We start from the raw sequence: 14,242 nt of genomic DNA, 5'->3' as shown, positions 1-14,242 counted from the left end.
CCAGCCAGATACCCCTTAACAAATGATTTTTTAAGATTTACTTGAGAGCCAGCGAGCAAGTGAGTGCACATGCACACAAGACGGGTAGGGAAGGGGGAAGGGAGAGGAAGGGGAAAAGAATCCTAAGTAGACCCTGCTCTGAACATGAAGCCTGACCTGGGGCTCGATCTCATGACCCTGAGATCATGACCTGAGCCGAAATCAAGAGTCAGGTCATTGACTGAAGCACCCAGGCTCAACAACCATGTGATTTTAATGGGCAAGAGTAAAGCACAGTGTGGTATCTTCAAGCCCTCTCCGCTGCTGAATAGTCAATGGTAATGGGCAATTGTTATTTTCAGAAAATAATATACTTTGGTTTAAAATGTGACACCAAGATAACTGCTTTAAAGGACATTATGTGTGAAAGGTTAAAAGTAATATTCAACAAGTGTAAACTTTTAGAGAAATATACTGACACAGCCCACATTTCTACATCAACAAAGAAAACAACCTTCACACTCTACTTCATATTACAAATTTTGTGTTAGCATTAGATGATATATTAATTTTATTTTCTTTACATAAATTGAGGAAGAAACAATCAGATCCAAATATATTACAAGGCATTTAGAGAGGTGTGTTTTGTTGCCCAACAGAAAATTATCTGAAATCGACCTTCAAAATTGAGATAGACTTCTTTAAAAGCATCTTCCTGGCTCCTTTCTTGTTTAGAACACATCCTGGTTTTCACAGAAGTATCAGTAAGTGGATTTGAAACACTTTCTGTCTTACGTGGTTAAGATTCCAGATGTTCCAAAAAATCATATTCAACACATTCTTCCAGTTGTTGTAAGACCCTGGGACTATCTGTGACAGGAAACTCCAGGGCTGGAGGTCCTCGGGTGTCAGCAAGCAGTTTACTCTGGGTTTTAAAAGCACAATTTAGAGTCTCGAAGAATGGCATCAATTGCCTAATGCTGGAGACAGAATGTTGGCGCAGAAGGGGGAATTCATTCTTCATGGTGATTTCATCAGAGCTGCCAACTTCCTGCAAAAAGCCCCCACAACAACCCATAAGGATGATATGGCTTTGCTAAGGGTTAGAGATGCAAGTGAGGTACATGCAGGTGTCAAACCAAGGAGGTGGGTGCTTCACGAACATTCACTACCAGCGCAATGGTAGTTTCCAGATCAACTTAAGTTCTGGTCTTCAACTGATAGTTTCCAATAGGATGTCAGCCCAGGCCATCCTTGCCGCCCCACCCCCGACCCTCCCCATGCCTCGGGACCCCAGGCCCCCACCATTCTTCCTGCAGGTCCTTTGTCTGCATAATCAGGGGACTCTGTGTATAAAACTACTTCCACAGGACCGTGATCGTGTTACCCAGGATGCTTACCTCAGCACCTGGGACGAGAAAGTGACATATAAATGAAAAAACCAGGATGGAATTTGTTTTAACACATGGATCAAAGAACTTGAGAAAATTATTCAGTCATTAAAGTCAAGTGGTGCACGAAGGACTCCTCTCGCTACCTAGACTTTCCCCCCTCTGCCACAAATGTAAATTGCCAAAAAGGAAGACAGTTACCCCATATTTTAATTTGAGAAGTTCTAGAATCCGAACGGTGTGGGGCTTGCATTCTTGGTGATTCTCCTCTAGATCTGATGGGAAGGCAGGGCCCTCTGTGTCCACTTCTGGAACAAATGCCCACCTGTAGCTGGACGAAAAAAAATCTGAGGTCAGGCATGTTGGCTTGGAGCCCACTTCAGAAAGATTTTTAAACACTTTTATTGAAATCTAATTCACACACAATATAATTCACCCATTTGAAGTGTGGCATTTAATTGCTTTTCATTTATTCACGGAATTGTCTATCCATCACCCATGATCAACTTCAGGATATTTTCACCACCCCCAGAAGAATCTCTGCTCCCTTTAGCTATCATCCCTCAATCCCTTACACCCCGTTCATCTAGACCACCACCAACCCATCTTCTATCTCTCCATATTTTCTTATTCTGGACAGTTCCTATAAGCAGATTCACAGAATATGTGGTTCGTCGTTGTGACTGGCTTCTTTCACTTCACATAATGTTGTCAAGGTTCATTCATAACCCAGGACATGTCAGTACTTTGTTTCATTTTACTGCTGAATATTTCATTGTATGGATATATCACATGTTATTTGTCCACTTGTACACAGATAGACTTCAAATAGTCTCCACTTTTTACTTATTATGAACAATGTCACTATGCATATTTACATACATTAGAACTCACTTAAAAAAAAACAACTTCCTTTTTTGGAGTGGTTTTAAGTCTGTGACACAATTGAGCAGAAGTCTATATGCCCCTGCCCTCCTCTGCCACGCAATGCCTTCCCAATTATCAACATCGTCCACCAGAGTGGTACATTTGTTACAATCGATGAACTGACATTGACTCATCATTACCATCCCAAGTCCAGAGTTTACCTTAGGGCTCAATCTTGGTGGTGTGCATTATATGGGTTTGAATGAATGGATAATGACATGGATCCACCATTATAGTATCAAATAAAGTAGTTTCACTGTCCTAGAAGTCCTCTGTGTTCTCTCTTATTACCCCCTTTTTACTGTCACCATAGTTTTGCCTTTTCCAGACTATCACAGAGTTGGAATCGTACAGTCTATAGTCTTTTCAGATTTGCTTCTTTCACTTTGTAATATGCAGTTAAAGAGAACCCACACTTTAACCACAAACATTTCTACATGGCTCCTGTCTTTAGGAGGATGGGACAGAGAGAAGTGGCATCTGGGGCCAGGCACGAAATTAACCATATGAGCAGCTGTGTTAAGCCTACAGGAAATGTAAGCCAATAGGGGCAAAGTGAGCTGGACACAGCGTGTTCCACTTATTATGAACAGACAGACAATCTACACAAATGCAGTGAGAAACACCAGTCCCTGTCCCTTGTTTCATAAGCGTTCAGTAGCAAACCCCCCTGAACACACGCACATACCACAGAAACTCATCCATAAGCACTACAAATTCAGGAAACCACAGGTGTTGTAAGGGCTCTGAAACCCAGTATTCTCATCGGCCACTAGAAACCCCTACCATAGCTTTTCACACGCTCTACACAACAAGTGAAAGCGCTGACAAGGAAAGTCACCATTTCAAAGAGGACACATGATCTTATCTGACTTACATTTGAAATAACGGCATCTTGTCAGGTGGAAAAGAGAGTGCTGTGTCCAAGAATTTGCAAGCCGATAAATATAAGACCAGTTCACTTGGGGGTATCTCCCCCATTGAAGGCCCATTTCCATCAGCAACCGCAACTTTCATTCTGTTGATTTTGTTGCTGTTTCTATAAATTTGCAAAGAAACTCGTGTTACAAATTTGTTCACATATGCTATAGTCCATTTGCCTGTGCAACGTCCATAAGAAGCTGTTCCGTTTAAGAAACAGTCAAATAGCTGGTCCCTTCACAAGTACTTCAGGAAAATAATACTGAGTGTTAGATAACCCTATATCATAGAGTGACGTCCATTCACATATGCACACAGACCTGTGCACAACTTACCTCAACGATTCATCGTCCTCTTTCAGATCTTCTTCAAGCTGTATGAATATCTGAATCTTAAAAAGAAAACATAAATTCAATTTACTGTTTGAGAGAGATTAGACCTAGCATAATGTTTAAAATGTGTATGTCCATATACAGTAACAAAGCAAAAGAATCAGCAAAACGAAAAGACAACCTACAGGGTGGGGAAAAATATTTGCCAACCAAATATATGATAAGGGGTTAATATTGAAAATATATTTAAGAAATTCATACAACTCAGTAACAAAAAAAGCAAATAATTTAGTTTAAAAATAGGCAAAGGACTTAAATAGACATTTTTTCAAAGAAGACATCATGGCCAACGGGTCCATGAAAAGATGCTCTGCATCACCACCAACCATCAGTGAAATGCAAAAAAACAAAAACAAAAACAAAACACACACACACACACACACACACAAACCCCCAAACCCAAACAAACCCCAGTGAGAGATCCCCCACACCTGTCAGAATGGCTAGCATCAGAAAGATGAGTGACAACAAGTGGCGATGAGGACGTGGAGAAAAAGGAACTCATGTTCACTGTGAGTGGGAATGCAAACTGATGCAGCCGCTGCAGAAAGCAGTATGGAGGTTCCTCAAATTTTTTTTTTTCAAATTTTTTTTTTTAAAGATTTTATTGATTTATTCATGAGAGAGAGAAAGAGGCAGAGACACAGGCAGAGGCAGAAGCAGGCTCCATGCAGGTAGCCCGATACGGGACTCAATCCCAGGACTCCAGGATCATGCCCTGGGCCGAAGGCAGGTGCTAAACCACTGAGCCACCCAGGGATCCCCGGGTTCCTCAAAAATTAAAAATAGAATTACCCTATGACCCGGCAATTTCACTTCTGGGAATATATGCTATGTGCTACCAACTTGAAAATTTTCAGACAAAATTAGATATATGTGAAATAGTACATTAGTCCTGCAAAAGGAATTTTGAAAATATTCCTGAATACATGAATATGCGTTCAGAATCTTATGGCATAGCTGCATGACTATTTTTATTTATTTTTTTTTAATTTTTTTAAAAATTTTTATTTATTTATGATAGTCACACACAGAGAGAGAGAGAGAGAAGCAGAGACATAGGCAGAGGGAGAAGCAGGCTCCATGCACCGGGAGCCTGACGTGGGACTCGATCCCGGGTCTCCAGGATCGCGCCCTGGGCCAAAGGCAGGCGCTAAACCACTGCGCCACCCAGGGATCCCACTATTTTTATTTTTTTAAAGATTTTATTTATTTATTTATTTATTTATTTATTTATTTATTTATTTATTTATGAGAGAGAGAGAGGCAGAGAGAGAGAGAGAGAGAGAACAAGCAGGAGGGAAAGGGGCAGAGGGAGTAGACTCTGCTGAGCAGGGAGCCCCACATGCAGCTTGAGCCCAGCACCTTGAGATCCATGACCTGAGCCGAAGGCAGATGCTTAACTGACTGAGCCCCCCACGTGCCCCTGTATGACTAAATGTGTGGAGTATTTCAGAAGCGCTGCTCTTAAAAGACTCCCCATAAACTTACGGCGCTTTTGGAGATTCATGGTTGTTAATAGCCTTCTAAACAGCATTAAGTTTTCAACCTTAAATATTTCTATATAAGATATGGCTTCAAAGAAACTCACAACATAGGTGTAGTGGGCCTCTCTTGGAAATCTAGTATCAGTGAATATAAACATCTGGTCATGAAGTTCTTTAACAGAAATATGAAGAATTTAGTAAAGATAATTTTTCATTAGGAATTTTTAGTAGTGTGGATTCATGGTAGGTTATGCTATGTGGTGGTAATATTTCTAGTTATGAATGTAAACTCTTATTCAGAATTTAAAGGATTAACCTGCAGATTATGTAATTAATGTCACCATAAATCACAGCTTACCAGTAGTTCTGAAACATGATGACCTGACGTCTCCCCTCTAATTTGCTTTTGACTTCACTTGAGATAGAACTTCCAACTCAGATATTGTGAAGGCATGCATATTTGAAAATAATCTGAGTTTTTTTTCTTCCTAGAGGTACTAGATCTAAAAGAGCTTACCGAGGAACTTTCCTGACAGTAGTAGCAGGCTTGTCTGATGGTGGTCAGTTTGTAACATGTATATAATTATTCACTGTGCCTTAAAGTTTTATACTTTGCTTATACAAACTATAAAATTTCCCAGAGATGCATTAAATGGTTTTGTCTTAAATCAAATTCTCTATGTAACCAAGAGCTGACTATGTACTACCAACTTAGTTGAAAATTTTGTGATAAAATTAAGATGTAGATAAAATAGTTCGTTATTCCTGCAAAAAGCATTTCAAAAAGCTCCAGCCCCGCTTTCAAGAGTGAAATAGTTGTACTTACTAATTCAGAGACCATTATGGGCCACAATGAAGTCAAATGCTGGGGAGATATTCTTAGCAGCAAAACTCTGAAAAAAAGAAACATCTGAGCAGCAACTATGGATGTCTGTCCAACTCTGAGATTGTCTGTCAGGCGTTCTAAGGAAAGAAGATTTTAAAGATGTCACACAAATGTGCAGTTTGAGGTTTCTCATTAGACCAAAAAAACCCCACAAAAAAAACTGTACTTGTTTTGACATTTAACAACAATGCAGCCTAAAAAATGGGTGCCAGGATGTTTCTGCCCCTCATTTACCCCAGCCTTCTTCTTTATGAAGGGGAGCAGTTCATGACCTTTGCTAAAGGAAGTGAACTAAGGGGCTCTTGTTCCCTGCCGCAGCTGACCAGAAAGACACTGACTTCTGACTTAAGCTGGACATCCATTGGATGACCAATGACCACTAAATTCCCTTCTGAGAATATGAAATATAAGACACAAGAACCCCAGACAGTCCTTGGTGAGTGGTGGCGCCCTAAGATCACAGAGGTTGGCTGGCAGCTCTGGGAGTGAGAGGTTGGAAGCTGAGTAAGTGAATGAAAGTAGAGGTATTGTAAGTTTGGATTTCATGGCCATGACAGAAACTTTAATTCCTGCAGGAAGAAAAGGTGTGAGTTCCCCTAGCCCTAAACAGTCTTCCCCACTTCTCCACTGAAATAACTGTCTGCAGAATGTGAATCCCCCTGCCCCCCACGATTTGAGGTTTCTTAGGAACATAACAAATCAGTATAGCAAACAGCTGAACTATAGTCATGCAAGTTAAGATTTGTTTGCAGTATCTGAGTAATAAACTTCTCTTTATCTGAGCTAGCTTAAGTAGCTTTTACTTCTTGCTTTGAAAAGTACTCTTGACCAGGGGTGCCTGGCTGACTCAGTCCAGTCCATAGAGTACGTGACTCTTAATCTCAGGGTTGTGAGTTCAAGCCAAACCTGTAGGTGTAGATTCCTTAAATAAAAATTTAAGAAAAAAAAATAACTCTCAACTAATTGAAGAGTTGAGCATCACTCAAACAGTTAACAAACAGGTTGGCATTTTTACTTAAAAAAATTTTTTTAAAGTAATCTCTATACCCATCATGGGTCTGAAACTCAAGACTCCAAGATCAAGAGTCACACGTTCTATGACTGAGCCAGCCAGATGCCCGGGTTGGCATGTTTAAAAAGTGCTTTGCGTTTCTGGTTCTGGATGAGATGGAGTAAATAGATTACATCCCATTTCTCTAACTGCAATTAAAAAAATAATAACCTTGAACAGAAATATATAAAGTGCATCAGAAAACTGAAAAGTGAAGGAAAGGTGACAGGACAGGCTAGAATCCTTGGGACTTAAGCAATGACCTGAAGGTGAGTTCCCTAGGGTTTTTAATTTTATCCTGGCCTGGGCACCCAAGGAGAGGGTAAGCTGGAATGCCAAAGTGGCAACCAGAACGAGAAAAGGTAACAAAACACACCAGTGCAGAGATGCCACTGAGGTTAGGGTTATTGGGAGAGGAGCTTAAAGATGTGGTCTAAAAACATTCCAATAATCAGTTACAGACATTTGGAACAAATAAAAAAAAAAAAAAGAAAATGTCAGCAAAGAGATGGGAGATATAAAAAAATGTCAGCAAAGAGTCAGGTGGAAATTTTAGGACTAAAAAGTAAAATTGCTGAAATAGAAGAGCTCACTGATGGGCGTGACAGTGGAATGGCGGTGAGAGGGGAAGAGGGAAGTAGAAGATGGAATCTGTGCAAATTACTGAAACTGAACAAAAGAAGGAAAAAAGAGGTGGCTCAGGGACCAGAGGAAAGATGACAGATCTAACATTTCAGTCACTGGAGTCCCGGAAAAAGGCCAAAGGGTACATATTGGGAAAATATTTGAAGAAATAATGACTGAAAACCTCCCAAATTTGGTGAAAGACACACATCCACAGATTCAAGAAGCTGAGTGAACTCTAAGAAGAATAAAACCAAAGACATCCAGCTCTGCTACATAAGGAAACTTCTGAAAAAGTAAAGATAAAGATAAAAATCTTGATAGTGGTTAGAGGGAAATGATATGCTCCAGTGGTCCCCCTGTCTCAGCCATGGTCTACTTTCTGAGGTTGCACTGGGCCATGGTCAACTGAGGTCAACTGCGGTCCAGAAGCCGATGTCCTCCTCCTGACGTACCATCAGAGGGTCAGTGGTAGCCTGATGCTCAGTCACATACCGATGTCACTCACCTCTCTTCCTCTCATCACGTGGGCATTTTATCATCTCTCATCGGTCACAAGAAGGGTGAGGACAGTGTGACAAGGTATTTTGAGAGAGAGAGAGAGAAGACATTCATGCAACTTTTACTCCAGTATATTGTTATAATTGTTGCATTTGATTATTGTTGTGAGAACGAGAGAGAGGGAGGCAGAGATATAGGCAGAGGGAGAAGAAGACTCCCTGCGGAGAGCCCGATGTGGGATTCGATCCCAGGACTCCAGGATCATGCCCTAAGCCAAAGGCAGATGCTCAACCACTGAGTCACCCAGGTGTCCCTGATTATTGTTGTTGCTAATCTCCTACTCTGCCTAATTTATGAATTAAATATCATCATAGGCATGTGTGTACAGCAAAAAACACAGTGTGTGTAGTATTGGTATTGTCCATGGTTTCAGGCAGCCACTAGGGGTCTTGAGATGTAGCCCCTGTGAGAAAGGGGGGCTACTGTACCTAAAAGGAAACAATGATTTGAGTGAGAGCAGATTTCCCTCAGACACTGCAGTCAGAAAGAAGTGGCACACTTTGCAAGTGCTGAAAGACAAGATCTTCCCCCAGAATTGCATTTCCAGTGAAAATATCCTTCCTTCTGGGTGTTTGGTCACCCAGACCAGAAAGGAGAAAGGTGAGATAAAGAGTCTCCATGAAGGGAAACAGAGAAAACTTGTGGCCAGGAGATGTGGACTCAGAATGTCCAGAAGATGCTCTTCAGATGAATCAGAAATGGTAACAGTGGGAAACATGGAACATTAAGACAAAAGAGCAATTGAAAGGGTCAATCCGTGAGTAAAGACGGCATTCCCTGTCTTTTTAAACTAGGTTGGCCAGTCGATGTGGTTTTCTGAAGGATCATGCTCTGTGAGCTGTTCTCACAGGGAAGGCTGGACACACAGGACACAGGGACGCTCAGTGCTGCCTCTGCAACTCCTTGGGAAATCTTAATCCGTTTCAACATAGGAGGTATTAGGGGAAAAAGTGGTTTGTACACATAGGTACATTTGGTGCTGGAAATTTCATACTGGTGCTCCAAATAAAAGCTAAGTTCATGAGATTATTCTTTAGCTAAGATGCTGTTTTTGAATCACTAATGTTCTTTAATCTCTAACATTCCTTCCCTAGCTGAGTGATGAATCTTATCAACCTAAGGAGGTTTTTTTTTTTTTTTTTTTTTTTTTTTTTTTTTGTTGTTGTTGTTTTTTGAGCAGTGAGTGGGAGAAAGCCCTGAGCCAGCTTCCCTCCACCACCATTCCAGGTCCTGGGACCTTGTTCAGGCTGGCTTAATTGTGCTGCACAGTCTCCCATCTGTGAACCCTAGTCTGGTTTCCCTACTCCACTCACCTCAAGGGGCACCTGCTAAAGGCTATTGCCTACCATTGGGAGCCAAAGGGCTCAGATTTCAGGCCAGGTTTTGCCAGTTGATGGCAATACACCTCTGAGCATCAGTATCTTGATGTAAAAATTGAGCTATTAGGTACAGGATGATGAGGAAGACTTCAAAGATGGGAAGGACTCCAATGGACCTGGGACAGGCCAAAGTCACCCAGCTTAAAGGGTACAGAGCGTTGCTGCTAGATCTTTCTGATGCCCCTAATCAGGGCCTATATTGGGAGTGATGTCCATCTTCCTCTCATCTTAGACAAACAGCATTTTGCTTTAAAAAAAAAAAATCCTTGCTTTGGGCTTATCTACAGGCTCTTCTATGATCAATGTAAAATTTATGTGACTCTGAACCAAGATGCATGGAGCTGCTCTACACCCTGTGCACACCAACCTCCTTCAGGGCTACTGGATGGTGCCACCACCCAGGGAAAGGGACTTCCGGGTATACCCCAGAGAATAAATGTTACAAATTCCCTATTCCTGGGTTTGAGATGAGGCCGAAACTTAGAAGCTTCTAGATGTATCTACTCCTTCAACTTGGGCATTATTGCTCCACAGGGGCCAGTCCAGTGTCCCAAGACTATGAGAGAATGCTCTGAATTCCATCACTTGAGGACCTCAAGGAGGCTGGCCTTTCAACAGTTTTGGGGATGACAATAGAGAGGGAAGTGCTTTGTCAAGTGTCAGGTAACAAAAAAATGAAAGGGGGCAAAAATGTTGGTTCTTAAAACATGGAGCATTCTTAGAAATACAGCACTTGAGCTATGCAAAGTAGAGGAGAAATACCTCATTCCCCAAGGGCCCCCAAACCATCTCTTAATGAAGTCGGCACATGCACACACACTTTTATGGAATATATATAGTATTATATTGCCCCTACCTGTCCTCCCTCTCAGAGGCATGATTTCTTAGAACTGTTGGATGCCCAGATCCTGCCATGGTGAAACCACTCCACTGTTTGAGAAGGGTGTCGTCTGTTCCTTTCCTGTTCTACACACCCAATACTGTCCCTTTACCTCTCTGGGCCTCACTCCACATTTTAAAGGTGTGTGTGATGGGAGACAGGGCAGAGAACGAATGGATGTTTGCTCTCAGGGCGGCAAGGCCCCCAAAGGACCAGCTGGGGCACTGGCCAACATGTTCTCCTTTCTGGTTTCCTCCTCCTGCCTTCACCAAAAGCGGACTTTCAGACACTGTGGCATGGCTGGGTGTGTACAGCACCACCACGAACCCTACGCGGGCACCAGGGGACAGAAGATTCCTAGTGCTCCTTCTCCCCTCCACGTTTCGTAGGGATGCAACAAAGTTCAGCTTTGACTCTGCATTCGCTATCTTTTTTTCTTTTTTTTTTTAAATTTAAATTTAAATTTTAATTTTTTTTTAAATTTAAATTTAAAATTAAATTAAATTTAAATTAAATTTAATTTAGTTAACATAGTTAACATATTGTTAGTTTCAGGGGTAGAATTTAATAATTTGCCAGTTGCATATAACACCCAGTACTCATCACATCACGTGCCCTCCTGAATGCACATCACCCAATTACCCCATCCCTCCACCCTCCTGCCACCCTCACTTTGTTTCCTCAGTTAAGAGCCTCTTATGGGACTCTGCATTCAGCCAAAGTCTCTGGAGGGCTACCTCATCCGTACTGGCATTCCTGGCCACCATCTGACCGAATCAGCAATTCGAGAAAGGATATGTCAATATTTGAACATTCGCTTTCATTTATTTCAAGTACTCAGGACGTTAGGATGGGACAATCTCCTTATAGGTTTCACAGGTTGAAATTATGTCAGTTTTAGTATAAAGATATTATTGCAAACATAAAATACAGTCATAATTAATAATTGCGATGGCTGTTAACATTCTAAACTACAACAGTTAAGACCTTTCGAATAGTTCATCAAGTAGGCACATGGGCTGACAATTACTACTAATATTAAGAATCATCAGGATGGGGGCGCCTGGGTGGCTCAGTCGATTAAGCGTCTGCCTTCAACTCAGGTCATGATCCTAGGGTCTTGGGATCAAGCCCTGCATTGGGCTCCCGCTCAGTGGGGAGGCTGCTTCTCTCTCTCCTCCTGCCTGTGCTCTCTCTCACACATAAATAAATAAAATCTTTAAAAGTCATTAGGATGACTTGGGAAAGAGAACATGCTTTGTGTGCTGAGAGATACATTTATATATTTATATATTGATTGATGGTAGGCTCCATGCCCAGTGTGGATCCCAGTGCCAGGCTTGAACTCCCAACCCTGAGATCCACGGTCAGGTACTTAACAGACTGAGCCACTCAGGCGCCTCAGCTGACAGATGTTTATGAATGTGTTTTGTTTGTTTTTTAAAGGGCAGAGCAAGACATTTGTGCCATAATTCTACTTGGAAACAACCCAAGTGCCCTACCATTGCCAAACTAGTGAGCAAGTCACAGAATGGAATACTGTTCAGCAATTAAAAGGAGTATACTGTTGATAAATACGATGGAACTGATGACTGTCAAACACATTACGTAAGTCAAAGAAGCCAGACTCAAAGGCTGCACCCCATCTAATTACATTTAGGGCATTCTGGAAAAGACGAAACTGCATGAGCAGAAGGCAAATTAGCACTTGGCAGGTGGAGGGGAGGGGATGACTTCTAAGGGTCACAGGGGAACCTTCTGGGGTGATGGAAATGTTCTGCATGTTGACTATGGTGATGGTTCCATGACTATATGCACTTATCAAAATCCAAAGAACTGTATTCCCAAAAGGGTGACTTTTATTGTATATAAATTACACCTTAGTAAACTTGACCCTCAAAAAAGAATTTACACCATAATTCTAGTATTTGTAAAATTGTTACACTGATCTTCATATATTAAACAAATAAATCCTTCAAGAATTGTATTAATTTTAATTCCATCCAGGCTATGAATCTTTTTTTTTTAAGATTATTTATTTATTCATGATAGACATAGAGAGAGAGAGAGGCAGAGACACAGGCAGAGGGAGAAGCAGGCTCCATGCAGGGAGCCCGACCTGGGACTTGATCCCGGGTCTCCAGGATTCCGCCCTGGGCCAAAGGCAGGTGCCAAACTGCTGAGCCACCCAGGGATCCACCAGGCTATGAATTTTAAGGATAACACCTATTTGAGAATTCTTTTATATCTTGGAGAAGGGTGAATTTGGACAGAATGCCCACTTCACCACCTCCACATTTTTATGAGGGGAAAAAAAAACCCTTTAAAATCATGAATTGCTGCAATAAATCATTTTTGAAGCAAAGAATATATTGAGTACAAAAAAGAGAAAAACCATTAAGGAAAGGTTAGATACTTTGCTAGCCTCGGTCGACGTTGTAACCTCAAAGTATCTTGACTCTGGGAGGGATCTAGCAGGAGACAGTGCTTAGAAAGTACTGTCAGACTTTTAGTAACAACCTATTAAAAACTAATAGCATTCTAATCATTAATTTTTAAAACCAAGTTTCAGACTCACTGATAAATTTCCGGAGTTGTTCTATGGTAACCCCTGCCGAGTACTCCTGTGAACACTCCACCACCCTGCCAGGACGAGCTGTGGGCCACGCTGGTAGCCGGCCTGTCTCAGCCAGCCGGGGGCCCATCCATGAGGGGGGTGGGATGGGGGAGGTGGCCTTCTTACCTTGTATCAGAGGAAGGTAAAGGTGGTATTGATCAAGCTCCCCGCTGAAGACAGCAAAAGCCTGGCGCTTTAGCAGCATGGCTTTCTGCTCAAAACTTGAGAACAGTTTTAAAGAACTGCTCTGCATGTCTAGAATAAACACAGCCAATAAGTTCCATTTAGTGAGAAAACTGCAATTGGTGGTAAGTGATAGGACATTCACAATTGTGTAATTTCTATCCATTCATAATTGTGTAATTTCTATCCATCCTGGTGAAAAATCATGATCCTAAGTAATTATGATCTAGTGGTTATTAATCACATATTTATTTGTAAACATAAATACCTCTTTAATGACACGTAATGATAGGGCATGAGAAGAGGATATGAGGGACAGACAAGCACTCCGAATAAATCAGGGTAAACCTGTCATTACTTTCAAAAGTATTCCTCCGCTGTAAAGCTGTAGGAGAGGTTGTCGGGGCATTCTGGTCAGTAGACGAGCCGGGAGGCTCATTCGTGAGCCCTGACACACTCTGCTCATTACATTACAGTCTGCAGCTTAGAAAGCATCCTAAAAGATCCGAGTGGAGCTTGAGATACATGGTCAAAACGGATTGTGATGGGGTCGGGCCTTTAAAGGTGCGATTTAAGTGCAGGTGACAAAGAACTTACTCATTAAATCTTTAAACATTGTTTTCTCGTGAGTCAGAAGATGGTCAATAATGGACTTCCAACTGGATATTAAAAAGAGCAAAATTAATTAAGTCGGTAAAGGATGACAGTCTGATGAGAGGCGTCGAGAAAAGAACACACCCCTTTGAGATCTATTAAAACCTGTTTTCTGAAAAGGAGTTAGTGGAATGAATAGGTTTCATACAAGCGAAAGTTGGGCAAAAGCTCTTCAATTCATAAACTTAACAATACAGGCGATGAATAGTAAGAAAGAATAATTCCCAGCTCACAGTAAAGAAAAACAGTCGTTTCAAGAGTTGCCCTAGGTTCACCCAGGAGGATTGTTCATTCGCTTGCGCTGATGGAA

The 14,242-nt window shown here is 41.5% G+C and overlaps 1 protein-coding gene across 5 annotated transcripts in view; it reads right to left on the bottom strand.

Annotated features, from left to right (window-relative positions):
• Window positions 1–506: 506 nt before the first annotated feature.
• DOP1B (DOP1 leucine zipper like protein B) overlaps window positions 507–14,242 on the bottom strand; it is a 105,405-nt gene continuing 91,669 nt past the window's right edge. For 4 of the 5 annotated variants that reach the window (XM_077879148.1, XM_077879146.1, XM_077879147.1 and 1 more), the window contains 7 exons: window positions 13,876–13,937; window positions 13,222–13,350; window positions 5,924–6,060; window positions 3,554–3,609; window positions 3,175–3,336; window positions 1,572–1,701; window positions 507–1,030 (listed from right to left, as the gene is read on the bottom strand). In XM_077879148.1, the coding sequence (XP_077735274.1) occupies window positions 779–1,030; window positions 1,572–1,701; window positions 3,175–3,336; window positions 3,554–3,609; window positions 5,924–6,060; window positions 13,222–13,350; window positions 13,876–13,937 (928 nt within the window). In that variant the 3' untranslated portion in view covers window positions 507–778. Of the gene's footprint in view, window positions 1,031–1,571; window positions 1,702–3,174; window positions 3,337–3,553; window positions 3,610–5,923; window positions 6,061–13,221; window positions 13,351–13,875; window positions 13,938–14,242 lie in introns of those variants that run through there. The other variant, XR_013368811.1, reaches the window with a different exon arrangement.

Source organism: Canis aureus, chromosome 30 (genome assembly GCF_053574225.1).
Source record: "Canis aureus isolate CA01 chromosome 30, VMU_Caureus_v.1.0, whole genome shotgun sequence".
NCBI classification, from domain to species: Eukaryota; Metazoa; Chordata; class Mammalia; order Carnivora; family Canidae; genus Canis; species Canis aureus.
This window is presented reverse-complemented; position numbering and strand designations above follow the sequence as displayed.